Source organism: Salmo salar, chromosome ssa13, assembly GCF_905237065.1.
Source record: "Salmo salar chromosome ssa13, Ssal_v3.1, whole genome shotgun sequence".
NCBI lineage: Eukaryota > Metazoa > Chordata > Actinopteri > Salmoniformes > Salmonidae > Salmo > Salmo salar.
In genome coordinates, this window is record NC_059454.1 from 28,551,624 (window position 1) to 28,570,130 (window position 18,507).

The 18,507-nt window shown below is 42.5% G+C and overlaps 1 protein-coding gene across 1 annotated transcript; it reads left to right on the forward strand.

Moving 5' to 3' along the window:
• The first annotated feature begins 1,978 nt into the window (after positions 1-1,978).
• Positions 1,979-18,404, forward strand: LOC106566813 (immunoglobulin superfamily member 21). The gene is made up of 10 exons (XM_014135234.2): positions 1,979-2,353; positions 11,973-12,085; positions 12,851-12,972; positions 13,174-13,292; positions 13,933-14,048; positions 14,168-14,684; positions 16,053-16,153; positions 16,545-16,737; positions 16,819-16,854; positions 16,963-18,404. The coding sequence occupies exons 1-10, from the start codon at positions 2,299-2,301 to the stop codon at positions 17,040-17,042; spliced, it is 1,452 nt and encodes a 483-aa protein (XP_013990709.1). The 5' UTR covers positions 1,979-2,298; the 3' UTR covers positions 17,043-18,404.
• The last annotated feature ends 103 nt before the right edge of the window (positions 18,405-18,507 follow it).

Consider the following 18,507-nt stretch of genomic DNA (forward strand, 5'->3'; position numbering starts at 1 on the left):
TAGCCCTTCTTACATCAGCTGATATCTCAAAGTGCTGTACAGAAACCCAGCCTAAAACCCCAAACAGCAAGCAATGCAGGTGTAGAAGCACGGTGGCTAGGAAAAACTCCCTAGAAAGGCCAAAACCTAGGAAGAAACCTAGAGAGGAACCAGGCTATGAGGGGTGGCCAGTCCTCTTCTGGCTGTGCCGGGTGGAGATTATAACAGCACATGGCCTAGATGTTCAAATGTTCATAAATGACCAGTATTGTCAAATAATAATAATCATAGTAGTTGTCGAGGGTGCAACAAGTCAGTAACACAAGAGTAAGTGTCAGTTGGCTTTTTCATAGCCGATCTTTGAGAGTATCTCTACCGCTCCTGCTGTCTCTAGAGAGTTGAAAACAGCAGGTCTGGGACAGGTAGCACATCCGGTGAATAGGTCAGGGTTCCAGCAGGTCTGGGACAACAGGTCTGGGACAGGTAGCACGTCCGGTGTACAGCTCAGGGTTCCATAGCTGCAGGCAGAACAGTTGGAACTGGAGCAGCAGCACGGCCAGGTGAACTGGGGACAGCAAGGAGTCATCAAGCCAGGTAGTCCTGAGGCATGGTCCTAGGGCTCAGGTCCTCCGAGAGAGAGAAAGAAAGAAAGAGAGAGAGAATTAGAGAGCATATATCAATTCACACCGGACACCGGAAAAGACAAGATAAATACTCCAGATGTGACAGACTGACCCTAGCCCCCCGACACATAAACTACTGCAGCATAAATACTGGAGGCTGAGACAGGAGGGGTCAGGAGACACTGTGGCCCCATCCGATGAAACCCCCGGACAGGGCCAAACAGGTAGGATATAACCCCACCCACTTTGCCAAAGCACAGCCTCCACACCACTGGAGGGATATCTCCAACCACCAACATACCATCCCGGGACAAGGCCGAGTATAGCTGCAGAATGCTGTGGTAGCCATGCTGGTTAAGTGTGCCTTGAATTATAAATAAATCACTGACAGTGTCACCAGCAAAGCACCCCCACACTATCACACCTCCTCCTCCTTGCTTCACTGTGGGAACCAGACATGCAGAAATCATCCGTTCACCTACTCTGCGTCTCACAAAGACACACGGTTGGTACCAAAAATCTCACATTTGGACTCATCAGATCAAAAGACAGACTTACCCCGGTCTGATGTCCATTGCTCGTGTTTCTTGGCCCAAGCAAGTCTCTTGTTAAAGGTGTCCTTTAGTAGTGGTTTCTTTGCAGCAATTGTACCATGACGGCCTGATTCACGTAGTCTCCTCTTAACAGTTGATGTTGAAATGTGTCTGTTAATTGAACACTCTGAAGCATTTATTTGGCCTGCAATTTCTGAGACTGGTAACTCTAATGAACTTATCCTCTGCAGCTGAGGTAACTCTGGGTCTTCTTTTCCTGTGGCGGTCCTCATGAGAGCCAGTTTCATCATATCAATGGTTTTTGATATTTTTTGCGACTGCACTTGAAGAAACGTTCAAAGTTCTAGAAATTTTCCGGATTGACTAACCTTCATGTCTTAAAGTAATGATGGTCTGTTGTTTCCCTTTGCTTATTTCAGCTGTTCTTGCCATAATAGGGCTATCTTCTGTGTAACACCCCTACCTTGTCACAACACAACTGATTGGCTCAAACACATTAAGAAGGAAAGAAATTCCACAAATTAACTTTTAACAAGGCTCACCTGTTTGAAATTGAAATGCATTCCAGATGACTATCTCATGAAGCTGGTTGAGAGAATGCCAAGAATGTGCAAAGCTGTGCATAGGCAAAGGGTGGCTACTTTGAAGAATCTCAAATATAAAATATATTTTGATTTGTTTAACACTTTTTTTGTGTTACTACATGATTCCATGTGTTTTTTCATAGTTTTGATGTTGATGCACTATTATTCTACAATGGAATGAGTAGGTGTGTCCAAACTTTTGAATGGTACTATATATATATTGTGTGTGAGAGAGAGGGGGGGAAGCACCTAGGTGTGTGCCCACGCACGCGTAAGCGTGTGTTGAGAGAGAGCGAAAGAGCTGATGAGACTTCATTCAAATCAAATCTGTTGCAGTTTTTAATCCTCACACTATTCTGGAGGCAATATCTGGATGAGGATTTCTTTTTTCACTGGTCGCTTGACAGAAACAGAAAAGTAGTTCTGCGTTTCGGTGCAGAATGAAGCGTTCCGAATGGGGACCAGACCCCGTGCCGCGGGCATAGTGGATGGCATTTTATCAACGATTTATCGCCTGAAAACAGATGGAGTGTCAATTTGACCACACGAACGGGGAAGATGACTTGTGCTTTTTCTCTGTGTATCCTCGTATATGTTTTGGATTTGGCTGTTGGTATGTCTCCGTTTTTTGTACTACATGGAGCATTTTGTTGTTATTTGCTAAAAAGTTTACATTTTATTTCTAAAGCTCCATGCTGTAGACCATTTTTACTAACCTATATATTTCACATTTAACTGTGTTAGGCTATAGCTCTAAAGCCTGCAGAGTGAAATTACATTGCAATGATTATAGGCTGCATAGGTTATTTTCTGACCAGTCTTACATGTTTGAAACGCATTACACTAGCCTAGATTGACTGTTAACAGTTCCAAGGTATTGACAGCCATCCAAAATGATTAGTTTGTCCATGAGGAGATGCACTGTATCATACAGCAATTTCTGTAGACTGTACATTGAGTATACTAGTTGAATGCATGTTTGATTAAATAGGCTAAAAGTTGTCTAATGCTAGTGAGGCTATGATGTCACAATCCTAGTTACCCAATCCAGTTTTTGATTGATTATCTGAGGGATAAAGGCTATTTGGCTGACCCATTTTACAGGTAATCTGTACTCTAAAATGATTAAATGCCACTGACCCAAGGCTCTAGGACCTGACAGAATGCAAGCCAACAAAACATTGAGGATATGCATTATTTCAAGCATCTAATATTAGTAACATAAATTGCAATCAGGATCTGTGATCAGATGTAAGTATAGCATTTCAATCCCATCATATGGCAGTAATATATGCTATAGAAATTGAGGGGAGGGAGAGCTTAATTGTGATTTCAGTGAATGCAGTTCCTATTGAAGTTGCTCAGTCACATGTGTGTGTGTCTGTGCGTGTGTGTGTGTGTGCGTGCGTGGATCTGTGTGTCTCTGGATCTGAGTCTGGCTCTGTAGTCTCGCTTGCCAGACCAATGGCACTCCACCCCCAGCGGCTCGTGAGATCAAGTTGGTCTGTGAGTGGGAGAGAGAGAGAGAGAAATTCATCTCCTTGCTAGCTTTCTGTCAGTGCTTCATTCACCACCTCCTCCTTCGCAGAGTCAATGCTTGCAGGCTTCAAGCATACGCTTAGGCTTTGAGTGAGCCTATTTTCAGAAGAATCAAGTCTCACAACAGTGCCAGTGTTTATTTCTCTGATCACCGTATAATCCAAAATAATTGGACTGGGTGTTCTGTATTGAAGGCCTATAATGTCCCATGTTAGATACAGCAGATGACAGCTGTCTGTCATGATGTCTGCTCAGAAGACAGAGCGAGCCTGAGGAGCTTGTTGGTCATTTTAGAGCACTAACATGAGATGAAGTAACACCCTGGGTATTTGCAGTGGGTCTTCTACTGTTTAATTTAGTTACATGTATTTGCACCAAAGAAAACAAGTGATATACAACAACACAGATTAAAACAAATAAAAAAACAATGTGCAGGTGTGGTTGGAAGCCCAAGGGCTTATATGAAAACCACACCACAAAAAAACTAAGTTTACATACACTTAGGTTGGAGTCATTAAAACCTGTTTTTCAACCACTCCACAAATTTCTTCTTAACAAACTATAGTTTTGGCAAGTCGGTTAGGACATCTACTTTGTGCATTTCTTCCAACGATTGTTTACAAACAGATTATTTCACTTATAATTCACTGTATCACAATATCAGTGGTTCAGAAGTTTACATACACTAAGCTGTCTGTGCCTTTAAACAGCTTGGAAAATTCCAGAAATTATGTTATGGCTTTAGAAGCTTCTAATAGGCTAATTGCCATAATTTGAGTCAATTGGAGGTGTACCTGTGGATGTATTTCAAGGCCTACCTTCAAGGCCTACCTTCAGACTATGGTTTGCAACTGCACATGGGGACAAATATCGTACTTTTTGGAGAAATGTCCTCTGGTCTGATGAAACACAAATAGAACTGTTTGGCCATAATGACCATCGTTATGTTTGGAGTAAAAAGGGGTAGGCTTGCAAGCCGAAGAACACCATCCCAACCGTGAAGCACTGGGGTGGCAGCATCATGTTGTGGGGGTGCTTTGCTGCAGGAGGGACTTGTGCACTTCACAAAATAGATGGCATCATGAGGATGGAAAATTATGTGGATATATTGAAGCAACATCTCAAGACATCAGTCAGGCAGTTAAAGCTTGGTCGCAAATGGGTCTTCCAAATGGACAATGACCCTAAGCATACTTCCAAAGTTGTGGCAAAATGGCTTAAGGGCAACAAAGTCAAGGTATTGGAGTAGCCATCACAAAGCCCTGACCTCAATCCCATAGAAAATTTGTGGGCAGAACTGAAAAATCATGTGCAAGCAAGGAGGCCTACAAATCTGGCTCAGTTACACCAGCTCTGTCAGGAGGAATGGGCCAAAATTCACCCAACTTATTGTGGGAAGCTTGTGGAAGGCTACCCGAAACGTTTGACCCAAGTTAAACAATTTAAAGGCAATACTACCAAATACTAATTGAGTGTATGTAAACTTCTGACCCACTGGGAATGTGATGAAAGAAATAAAAGCTGAAATAAATCATTCTCTCTACTATTATTCTGACATTTCACATTCTTAAAATAAAGTGGTGATCCTAACTGACCTAAGACAGGGAATTTGTACTAGGATAACATTTCAGGAATTGTGAAAAACTGAGTATAAATGTTTTTGGCTAAGGTGTATGTAAACTTCCGACTTCAACTGTAAGTACAAAAACTACTGTACTTAAACCATTCATCATTAACTCTGATGCTGGAGCATTCATTTATACTTCCTGGTGGTAATATAGTGAGTCTGGGCTCTAGTTGGGTGAGTAGGGACTATCGCTGCCTTTTGTTCACTGCGTAAGACAATGGTGATGCATTCAGGGGCCAATTCTGACATAAGAATATACGCCATTCCTACGCATACCTTTCCTACGCACTTCTCAGTATTTGGTAAGTATTTGCTTTTCTTACTTACGCCTTGATCACACCGACAGTGTCATTGCACAAAATGGTATGCAGCATCATCTGGATATGTGTGCAACAAACGTTAAACATTCACCTTCAGCTACCATTTCTTACAAGCTGTCTACGCATACAATTTGATGCACACCTTTGATAAATCCAACATATGCACCACATAGAACGCACTGCAACTGTCTCTGCTGCAAACACAGCATTCCATTGGAAATTAATGTACAAGTCATGGACAAAAGTTTTGAGAATGACACAAATATTAATTTTCACAAAGTTTGCTGCTTCAATGTCTTTAGATATTTTGGCAGATGTTACTATGGAAAACTGAAGTATAATTCCAAGCATTTCATAAGTGTCAAAGGCTTTTATTGACAATTATATTAAGTTGATGCAAAGAGTCAATATTTGCAGTATTGACCCTTCTTTTTCAAGACCTCTGCAATCCAGCTTGGCATGCTGTCAATTAACTTCTGGGCCACATCTTGACTGATGGCAGCCCATTCTTGCATAATCAATGCTTGGAGTTTGTCAGAATTTGTGGGTTTTTGTTTGTCCACCTGCCTCTTGAGGATTGACCACAAGTTCTCAATGGGATTAAGGTCTGGGGAGTTTCCTGGCCATGGACCCAAAATATCGATGTTTTGTTCCCCGAGCCACTTAGTTATCACTTTTGCCTTATGTCAAGGTGCTCCATCATGCTGGAAAGGGGATTGTTCGTCACCAAACTGTTCCTGTATGGTTGGGAGAAGGTACCATTCTTTATTCATGGCTGTGTTCTTAGGCAAAATTGTGAGCGAGCCCACACCCTTGGCTGAGAAGCAACCCCACACATGAATGGTCTCAGGATGCTTTACTGTTGGCATGACACAGGACTGATGGTAGCACTCACCTTGTCTTCTCCGGACAATCTTTTTTCCGGATGCCCCAAACAATCGGAAAGGGGATTCATCAGAGAAAATTACTTTACCCCAGTCCTCAGCAGTCCAATCCCTGTACCTTTTGCAGAATATCAGTCTGTCCCTGATGTTTTTCCTGGAGAGAAGTGGCTTCTTTGCTGCTCTTTTTGACACCAGGCCATCCTCCAAAAGTCTTCGCCTCACTGTGCATGCAGATGCACTCACACCTGCCTGCTCCCATTCCTGAGCAAGCTCTGTACTGGTGGTGCCCCGATCCCGCAGCTGAATCAACTTTAGGAGACGGTCCTGGCGCTTGCTGGACTTTCTTGGGCGCCCTGAAGCCTTCTTCACAACAATTTAACTGCTCTCCTTGAAGTTCTTGATGATCCGATAAATGGTTGATTTAGGTGCAATTTTACTGGCAGCAATATCCTTGCCTGTGAAGCCCTTTTTGTGCAAAGCAATGATGACGACACGTGTTTCCTTGCAGGTAACCATGATTGACAGAGGAAGAACAATGATTCCAAGCACCACCCTCCTTTTGAAGCTTCCAGTCTGTTATTCGAACTCAATCAGCATGACAGAGTGATCTCCAGCCTTGTCCTCGTCAACACTCACACCTGTGTTCACGAGAGAATCACTGACATGATGTCAGCTGGTCCTTTTGTGGCAGGGCTGAAATGCATTGGAAATGTTTTTGGGGGGGATTCAGTTCATTTGCATGGCAAAGAGGGACTTTGCAATTAATTGCAATTCATCTGATCACTCTTCATAACATTCTGGAGTATATGCAAATTGCCATCATACAAACTGAGGCAGCAGACTTTATGAAAATGTATATTTGTGTCATTCTCAAAACTTTTGGCCACGACTGTACTTCTGATGCAACCAAAACACAATGACAGTAGCGGTGGGGTCAAGGCGTTACCTAATTCAGTGGTGTACTGCTCTGCAGGTTTGGCTGGCTACCTGAAAGCCCTCCCACCTGCTGGCTAACAGATTTTCTTGTTGAGTTTTCATTCAATAGGGTTTTCAGTACAATTATCTTAAGCCATCCCTTTAAATCGATACTGATAGAGGCTAATATTTAACAATAGAAAACAGAAATAGAAAACAGAGAAACTCCCTGCAAGTTAAATGGCCGTACAATTTAAATTCTGCATAATGGCACAGCATTTCATAAACTTCACTGTGGGAAAGTTGATATGTTGATATGCTTCAGTTTGCTGCCACATGACTGGTTTCACATTTGTCTCCAGCGATTGTAAGGTAAAACAGATCTAAAACATATGCAATTTATATTTACAATTCCCTTATCCAAACGGATTACTAATTTACCTAGCTCTTATCAATAGCTCTTATCAAGTTGTAAATTACAGTGCATGGAGAATGGTGTAATTTCTATCTGAAAAAAATAAGTAGGCCTAGATGCTTTTTCCACTTGGAACCGGTAGGTTCGCTAGACATTATTCATGGTTTCCTCGCACATAAAGGTGGTGGAATTATTCGTAAATGAAGTCAAGGTCAGAATACAGTGTATCTCTTGACACACCTCCGTCACACCTTCATTTATTTGATCTCCACCCCAAAGGAATAGCGGTTGAATAGCATGCTATACTCATGCTTAAGTTCAAAGTCAGAATAGGCATAAAAACATAATTACTTTCCATTTACGCACGCTTAACTCTGGTCAGATTCGGGCCCTCAAGACCTAACCTCACCAACAGTAAGTGATGAGGAGGATGTAGCTGACAGCCTCAATAGTTAGGTTATGTTCAATAGTCACCATACAGAAGAAAACGTACTGAAATAGGGACGGACTACCTTGTCCTATAAGAAACCCTTATAAATACGAACCTGATTGGGATTGTATATTCTTATTGGAAGGGCCCCTTTAAGAAATGTCAACTGACATCATAAAAACACCTGAGTCAAGTATTTTTGCCTTCACCAACAGGATTCACGTAAGTCGCTCTGGATAAGAGCGTCTGCTAAATGACTAAAATGTAAAATGTAAATGTACATGGTTGAATGGCAGCTCTCTTTGCTCCAAAAAGCTGCCATTTCTTTCTTTATTTTTCAAATGTTTGTGAGTATGAAGCTCCCTCCAGCTCTCTCCTCCTGGGTCTGTGGATGAAAAGATGGGGGATTAGCGGGAGAAACATGAGGAAAAATAATCCACCTTGACGTCAGGGTGTAGAGGCCAAGGTGGGAGGAGGGGTGGGGATTCTATACTGGAGTAGCAGTATGAAACAGGAGATTACACTCCTTACCAGCTGCCCTGCACTGTGCTACGCTTATGTCTCTTTAAGTGCTCTGGGATCAGTCCTGGGCCATCACACCATCACACTCAACATGCCAAAAAGTCAAGGGTCATCGTGGATACCTGATCCTACAGATTTAATATGTACTATTTACACCCTGGTGTTATTATATAGGTTGTTCAGCGAAATTAGTCCTTTTTGGTTTATTTAACCTAATTTAACATTCTGTCATGATGAGCACATGTTTAACTTAATTAAAAACATGTTTTACTATATCAAGAGGTTAAATAACAAAAAGGACTATAGTAAGTGCCTAATTAAGTGCCAAATAAAGTAACAGAGTTGACTGTAACAGGGTTGACAATTTAACCTTAAATAAGCCATAAATCCCCTTGTGACAGGAGGAATGGAAGCTTGTTGTGTACAACCGGGAGGGGCAATTAAATGCAAGCTTCACAAAAATGTTATAATTGTTAAAATATTTCTAGCCTGTCTACCTTTGGGTAACAGGGTTGACGTGTTATGCTCGACCCACTCAGTTTCCACCACAAAACACCAGAAAATTTACAAAAAGAGTGGAACCTGATTTGACTATTAGAGGTTCAATGTCTCTTTAGAAAAATGTATTTAAGGCCTCTCGAGTGGCTCAGCGGTCTAAAGCACTGCAATGCAGTGTTGCGGTGTCACTACAGCCTGCGATCGGCCGTGACTGGAAGTCCCATAGGGCGGCGCACAATTGGCCCAGGGCCATCCGGGTTAGTGGAGGGTTTGGCCGGGGGCGCATTTCATGGCTCATCGCGCTCTAGCGACTCCTTGTGGCGGGCTGGGCGCCTGCAGGCTGACTTCGACCGTCAGTTGAACAGTGTTTCCTACGACACATTGGTGCAGCTGGCTTCCGGGTTAAGTGGGCGGGTGTTAAGAAGCGTGGCTTGGCTGGTTGTGTTTCGGAGGACGCATAACTTGACCTTCGCCTCTCCTGAGCCCGTTGTAGACTTGCAGTGATGAGACAAGATCGTAATCACGAAATTGAGGAGATAAAGGGGGTAAAAAAAATTATAATAAGAAAAATGTATTTAAAAAGGAATGGTTTTACCATTATAAAATGAGAGTTCAGTTCACGTAACAGGGTGGACCTTAAAATAAGGGTCATGTTGTATTTTTAGCTTAAAATGAATCACTAATCACAATAAATAAATAATAATCTTCAGAAATTATGTTGTCAAAGCAGAAATTGGCTTGGCCTTTACAATGATGGTGAAAACTTGGAGAAATGTTGGGGTTAAGTGGGTTAAAATCTTCATAGAAGTCACAGAGTCCACAGAGGGACATGTCAAAATGCTGATTTATTGAATTTTCCATGTGGTCTATATGAAAGGGCACCTCCAGACGAGCTTCAATGCCATACAACTCTCCTTCCGTGGCCTCCAACTGCTCTTAAATACAAGTCAAACTAAATGCATGCTCTTCAACCGATCGCTGCCTGCACCTGCTCGCCCGTCCAGCATCACTACTCTGGACGGTTCTACAAATACCTAGGTGTCTGGTTAGACTGTAAACTCTCCTTCCAGACTCACATCAGACATCTCCAATCCAAAGTTAAATCTAGAATTGGCTTCCTATTTCGCAAAAAAGTATGAAGCTCATGCTGCCAAACATACCCAAACATACCCTCGTAAAACTGACCATCCTACCGATCCTCGACTTCGGCGATGTCATTTACAAAATAGCCTCCAATACCCTACTCAATAAATTTGATGCAGTCTATCACAGTGCCATCCGCTTTGTCACCAAAGCCCCATATACTACCCACCACTGCGACCTGTACGCTCTCGTTGGCTGGCCCTCGCTTCATACTCGTCGCCAAACTCACTGGCTCTAGGTCATCTACAAGACCCTACTAGGTAAAGTTGCCTCTTATCTCAGCTCGCTGGTCACCATAGCAGCACCCACCTGTAGCACGCGCTCCAGCAGGTATATCTCACTGGTCACCCCCAAAGCCAATTCCTCCTTCGGCCGCCCCTCCTTCCAGTTCTCTGCTGCCAATGACTGGAACGAACTACAAAAATCTCTGAAACTGGAAACACTTATCTCCCTCACTAGCTTTAAGCACCAGCTGTCAGAGCAGCTCACAGATTACTGCACCTGTACATAGCCCATCTATAATTTAGCCCAAACAACTACCTCTTCCCCTACTGTATTTATTTATTTTGCTCCTTTGCACCCCATTATTTCTATTTCTACTTTGCACTTTCTTCCACTGCAAATCTACCATTCCAGTGTTTTACTTGCTATATTGTATGTACTTCGACCCACCATGGCCTTTTTTGCCTTTACCTCCCTTATCTCACCTCATTTGCTCACATTGTTTATAGACTTGTTTTTCTACTGTATTATTGACTGTATGTTTGTTTTACTCCATGTGTAACTCTGTGTTGTTGTATGTGTCATACAGCTTTGTTTTATCTTGGCCAGGTCGCAATTGTAAATGAGAACGTGTTCTCAACTTGCCTACCTGGTTAAATAAAGGTGAAATAAAATAAAATAAATTGTGGAATGACCCATACAACACTATAACACTGACAATATTTACTTACTGTAAAGCTAGGTGAGATTCTTTCTGCCACAGAATGCGCTGATGATGAAAGTGCAGCAGATAACCTAGCAGTTAGAGCGTTAGGCCAGTAAACCAAAAGGTGGCTAGTTCGAATCCCCAAGCTGAAAAATCTATTAATGTGCCCTTGAGCAAGGAATGTAACCCTAATTGCTCCAGGGTCACTGTTGATAATGGCAGACCCTGGCCGTGACCCCACTCTCTAAGGGTGTCTCAGGGGGAGTTTCCAATTCACACATGCACATAATACACACTTGTACATGGGAAATAGGACAAATATAAGCAACCACCTAATTATTATAAAAGAAAACATATCATTACAGTGCATTAATTCTCAGAGAGAATGAGGTCGCTACTAGGTTTTCTCTCCCTCTCCAGGGTAGAGATAGAGATCTGTGCTTCTCAGCACTATATCATGTCTTTGGCTTGTTTAGGAAACAGGTTGGCTTTTAATTCACCATACATACTTTACTTTACTATGACCACGATAATGGGAGAAATAGCGCAACATAAACATGCACTTGTGCTGCCATTGCTACCCTACCTTTACATAGATATAGACACCTACTATTACCACAGTTAATGAATGAACAAGCCCATAATGATCATGAAAGTAAAGGGGGAAATGTGTGCACACAATATTCCTATCCCACGCTGTAATAGCCTGCAAAACAAAAACAGATGAAATTTGATTATGCACTATTAACAATCCATGTAATTACAGCTAGCCTATAAGGTTTGATTTCCAATGCTCCAGAGACAGGGAGGTATGGTCATTTGAGAACTATAGTAACACAAACACAAGAGGGTCTTTAAGAATCATAGAATAAAATAGAACAACTTTATGTCTAATGAATGCCTTTAGCAAGTGCTGGACTATGTTATGGGTTTCATAGAAGGACTATGTTGTAGAGATAAAAGTGTGTGGAAATGTGTGTAACATATTTTACTTCTTTCTTTGACCCACAGGCTATTTAACTGTCACTCTTGAGCCTCTCCCTCCCGTTGTCATTGGAGACACGGTAACGCTCAAGTGCAATTTCATGACAGATGGCAACCTGCGAGAGATTGTGTGGTTTCGGGTGAGTAGGGTGGCCTTGAGATCCCTGTATGAACCGTATGGTTGTTTGTAACAGCACATACTGTATCTTGTGTTTACCTCTATGAGAAGCTTTTGATTAGGTTGGCTTTGTTCTCTGACATTTTCCATTGACACTTCAATTAAAACTATGACAAACGCATCAAAGCTTTTGATGTAAAGAGAGAGTGTATTATATACAGTACATAACTGTACTGTATCTAATGGCTTCTGAAGAGCTACTAGCTTTGATAAGCTCCTTAAACTATGAACGTATGTAGCGATACGTAATATAGTCCACACGGACAGTTTGTTTCACCCCGAACTCCCAGCTCCTCCAAAATAAAATGAATACCTAGTAACAACTAACTAAACTGATTAAAGTGGCAAAAGAAGAGGCTTCAAAGCTCTCTAGCCTTCATGAATTGGAAAAGAATAACTTTGTGCATCGATTAAAAAACGGATTAATCTCACGGCACAAAGCCTCTCCACTATTTGACCTAGATATTTTGTGTGTATGCATTGATATGTTCGCTATGTGTGCCGTTTTTAATGTATGTAATTCTGTCCTTGAGCTGTTCTTGTTGTTGATGTTCTCTATTTTGTCATGTTTTATGTTCTGTGTGGACTCCAGGTTGAGTAGCTGTTGCGATTGGGGATCCTAATATAATACCAAATACCAAGATTGTGTTTTGTGTAGAAACTTGTGTTACATGTCCGTGGATACGTGTCCAGGGTGTGTAATATGAGGTATTCCTTCACTTTCTAGGTGACAGAGGGTGGCAGTGCCAAGCAGAAGATCTTCACCTACGATGCCATGACCAACACCAACTTCTCCCATATGGAGGACTTCCGCAGACGAGAAGACTTGGTCTACCAATCAACTGTCCGGTAAGCTTGAACTGTAGGCTGCAGCCAAAAGAAAGAGAACATTGGTCTGTGTTTTCACTCGCAAGTGTAGGCTTATTTTATTGAGCTTATCGTATCTTATCTTATCGTATTTTATCTGATCATATTCAATGCTTTGAGTACCTGGAAAACTCCTAACCTGTATGGTTATTATCTTCATGGGGTTTGTTGTTGTACTGCCAGGCTCCCTGAGGTCCAGATGGGCGATGATGGGCCGTATGAGTGCCACGTGGGGATCTACGACAAGGCCTCTAGAGACAGGGTGGTCTTAGCCTCTGGCAGCATCGTGCTCACTGTCATGGGTAAGATTCAAGAGAATTAACGCTATAATGATATGATCATGTGGTATTTTAATCACCTCTGCCTCCCCCTACTGTTGAGATGTGGGAAATGCACAGGGGACTACTTTCTGATAGTATTTTATGTACATCAGCGTTGCCTCCCACAATGTTCCGGTTTAACACGTCTGTACGTAATAGAACGTCAGTTTGACATACAGGGACCACGCCACTGCCTGATCTGCATGAATACAATACAAAATAGTAGCTAGCAAGATGGAGATCACGGAGGTTATTTTGAATGAGTGCATTTCGCAAGTGGCTAGTTTGCATCAACTAACTTCATTAAAACCACTGCAAAGGTTTTGCCTTCAAACGTTGGTTTCGAATTGCGACGTTCTGGCATGTCTACCTTGTGATTTGTTGGAGAGTTGTTTGTCTGACACACCCTGGAATCCCCTCCCCCTGATCAAGGTTACCAAGAGAGTCCATCTTGTATATCAGGTCTACGAGACTAACGTTATGCCCTCAAGTACAGTACAGACATGTTTGTTTCAGTTAGTTTTATATGTGGCCCTTCTGGAAATACTAGATGCAAAATGTGCCTATATGTAGATGGATTTCTCGTTTTGAGTCACAGGTTCTATGCTATTTTCCTCCATAGTTCCTCCTAAATCCATTTCTGTAGTGGCAGCAGACTGCCCGGCCCCCTTCCGTCGCTATGACACCCAGAACTTCACTCTAGTCTGCATCGTCATGGGAGGAAAGCCAGCCCCTATGGTGAGTTTGCCCACATGCAAACAGTACTCATACTGAAATATGTTTTGAAGTAAAAACACTTTTGAAATGACGGGTGTGATTGGTTGTTACAGGCTCATACTATGTCTTTATCCTTTCAGGTGTACTTCAAGCGTGACGGTGAGCTGATCGAGGTGGTCCCCTCTATTATGGAGGGTGGCGGGGGCAAATCCCAGGGCAGGGGCAAGGCAGGGCTATGGATCTCAAGGCCCCTGATCAGTAGAGACCTGGATGACACCAAACTGAAGAAGTCCCTCTCCCTGCTTGACCAGGAGAAGCCACCCCGTCTGGACCATGACACCCCTGGGAACGGAGGGATGGGGAAGATGGTAGGGGCCGGGGGGGAGCCAGGAAGTCTGGAGGGGTCTGAGCCCAGCCCCACCACCACGGAGGTGATCCCAGAGACAGTGGTAAGCCGGGAGTTCCCTCGCTGGATGCAGAGCACTGACCCGCTCTACTACTTCCAACACCGGCGGCAGGCGTCCAGCGACGGCACCATGGAGGTCAGAGCCATGCTCACCTGGAGCCTCAACCCTCAGCTGGACAACGACGCCCTGTACAGCTGCGAGGTCAAGCACCCAGCTCTGTCCATGCCCATGCAGGCTGAGGTCACTCTGTGTGAGTACCAGATTAGACCATGACAATCAGCTGGATACCAAATATCTCCTCCATGAGGACATAAACCCACTTTTTATGCCACCCAAATACTGGATACCCAAGGAGTCCATGTCTGTATTGACCTATCAGAGCTAGGGATGCAAGGGGAGAGAACATTCTAAAAGAATAACTTGTTAAAATAATAGTTCAAATTCACTTTAGGTATTTTTCCTGAATTAACAGAAAATGAACATGGTGTCTGAAAGCTCGTAATTTGTGGAATATACACTGAGTATACAAAACATTATGAAGTGTCAATGAAGGGGAGGAGACAGGTTAAAGAAGGATTGTTAATCCTTGAGAAAATTGAGACATGGATTGTGTATGTGTGCCATTCAGAGGGTGAATGGGCAAGGATACTATTTAAGTGCCTTTGAACAGGACATGGTAGTAGGTGCCAGGCGCACCGGTTTGTATCAACAGCTGCAACGCTACTGCTTTTTTCACGCTCAACAGTTTCCTGTGTGTATCAGGAATTGGTCCACCACCCAAAATACATCCAGCCAACTTGACACAACTGTGAGAAGCATTGGAGTCAACATGGGCCAGCATCCCAGTAGAACGCTTTCGACACCTTGTAGAGTCCATGTCCTGACGAGTTGAGGCTGTTCTGAGGGCAAAAAGGTGGAGTGCAACTCAATATTAGGAAGGTGTACCTAATGTTTGGTGTGCTCAGTGTATATACAACCCTACTTAGAGCTAATGCATTCAGTAATGTCAGAAAACAGGCACTTCCCAGCCTAAAGCATCAGCCAACTACAGGAAAATACAGTACAGAGACCCTGATCACTATGCTTCAGCTCAGGACCCAGCAGCAGTCAGCAACGATTTAGAGGCAGTGACTCACTTAATGAGGATGCTCCTTAATGGAGTATTTTGTTCAGAGGATCCATTAGTTCTGCTTAGAAATGCTGGAGAAATCTCACAGTAGATTAGCCATTTTCTACACAGTTACATATGTAAGTCCATAAGCACACACACACACCTACACACGCATGGTCTGTATGCAGCACAGCCACCGGCATCAGTTCATGATGAATACATGTCAAACCTCATACCAGTTAGTTTGAGTGGATTACTAGATCTAGTGGAGATTTATCATCATCAAAAACAGTTATTCCCAGTCAGCCATGGTTTAGCAGGCATGCTCAAATAAAAATGGATTCTAAGGCTGAGAGCTTTTTGCGTAGTATACAGAGAATATAGATGCTTCATTTATTCCTTTAGAAATCATTTGAGACATAAGGAAAAATAGTGTTTTGTTAAAATACTAAAAGATTGAAAATAAGTAACATTCATTTATTTTTTATTTTATTTGTTTCCCTTTAGCTGCTCCCAGGGGCCCCAAACTGTCCATGACGCCTGGTAAGGCTAAAGTAGGAGACACTGTCCGCATTACAGTTCAGGGCCTCCAGATCTCATCCACTGGGGTGAGTACAAAATAAATGCTTTATTCTTATATTATTCATACCAGTAAGTACATTCAACTGTAGGAAAGACAACCACATATCACCATCATTGAAAGAAAACCTTCATAAAAAATAAAACATTTCTCCAGCAGGTGTCGCCCTACGACTATATAATACATCTGAATGAAAGTCGTATGTACATTTGCATGAAAGTCATTCTGCATGTTTGAGGGAATTTGTAAGAGTAATGCGAGCTGGCAAGACACTCAGTTGATAATGTTGATCACATACTATTTATTTGGGAGTCAAGGTGTCTTGCATATCAGTGATCTTGTGCAGTCTGACAGCAATGTTGTCAATCTCGTACACACACATTATTTACAAAGGATGCTTTTCCACATGCACTTCCCAGAATATGGTGTTCCCCGAGCCATTGTTCACCTGGACTAGAGTGGGAGGTCCTCTGCTGGACGGAAGAGAGGATCATAATGGGAGGGAGCTGGTGCTGGAGCGAGTACCGGCCAAGCTCAACGGCTCCATGTTTCGATGCACTGCCCAGAACCCTCTGGGATCCACAGACACATACACACGGCTTATCGTGTTTGGTGAGTGTGTGAGGGTTCTCTGTGTCAGGTTACCCTCTCTCCTCATCCACATGACTGACTTTGTTTTCTCTGTTTTAACAGAGAACCCCAGACTTAAGGGGAGACACAATTTTGTTGGTAAGCATAGAGAGAATGGACAAAAGAGAACTCAATTCTTTACATGGTCAAAGTAAGACATATCATCCTACTGAAGATGAGTAACTAACACTTATTTACTTCTATTAGTAGATGCAGCCTATTGCAATGAGGGACTGGGGCTGACCACCATGATGCTAATGTTAGCCGTGACATGGGAGATGACGTGAGCAGCAAAATGGACCCATGACCTTCTCCAGTCACTCTAATCTCTCCAGTCTCTTCCTCTTCACTCACTTCCCCATCTTCTGGAGTTCCAGCCACTGGACCTGAAGAAGCACTGTTCACTTTTCATAAAAGCAGTTAATGAAAATAAAAACATTGTCAGAAATATAAAAGATAAGAACTACATGCATTCTAACTCTTAGCGTTTATGTTGTCATTCTGCCTGTCTAACTGCATCTTCCCTTTTTGTCTTGTCAACATCCTATGATCAACTATCACAGTGGCTATGTTTTATGGTAGACCCCAATGTGTGTTAGAGGTCTTTTTAACCAAGTTGGTGTGGGCTGGCCCGCATTAGATGCTTTTTCCCATCTTCCTGTTATTTGAAGGCCAGAATGCATACAATGGGCAATGTTTTTGAAATATCTTGGTCAGCCAGACCTTGAAGGAAATAAATGTTTGGTTGGAAAAATAATAATTGAAATAGGTAAAGAGCTGTATATTTTAGGTCATTGGCTGAAATGCTTGCAATTCCTTAAGGAACATGTATGGTCTGTGGTAGGCCTACTGGCCCTACTTTAATGCACAGCCCAGTTTCTTTTACCAATGAGAAATCTTAGTCACGGCGCCAATGTGACATTGATTCAATGGTTGGAAAGATGGGGAGAGGTCTGTCTGTGATAAAGAGACGCTTTGCTTTTTTGACACCACACTCCACAAAGCAAGGCCTGCAGGCTTTATTTTTATATTATGTTGATTATTGCCCAGTCATATGGTCAGGTGCTGCAAAGAAGGACCTACAAAAACTGCAGCTGGCCCAGATCAGAGCGGCACGTCTTACTCTTCACTGTAATCAGAGGGCTGATATAAATACTATGCATGCCAGTCTCTCTTTGCTAAAAGTAGAGGAGAGACTAACTGCATCACTTCTTCTTTTTATAAGAAACAATGTGTTGCAAATTCCAAATTGTTTGCACATTAAACTTACACACACTTGCCCCACCACAAATGCCACCAGGGCTCTTTTCACAGTCCCCAAACAAATTCATGAAAACATAGTATTAAATAGAGCCATGATTGCATGGAACTCCTATCTCAGATGGCTCAAGTGAACAGCAAACCTGGTAAAAAAACTAAACAGATAAAGCAACACTTCATGGCACAATGCCTCTTCTATTTGACCTAGATATGTTGTGTGTATGTACTGATATGTAAGCTATGTGTGATGTTTTTCATTTGTATAGTTCTGTCTTTGAGCTGTTGTCTATAAATGTTCTGTATTATCAAGTTTCATGTTTTGTGTGGACCACAGGAAGAGTACTGCTACTACAGTTATTTGGGATCTTAATAAAATACCAATATTCCGCCTATCGTTTGGATATGTGCTCTGCGGGGCATAGAGATCTGTGATGAAACTTGAGCCTACGATGACATGATATGTCATGTTGAATATTTCTCTAAAAACTACAT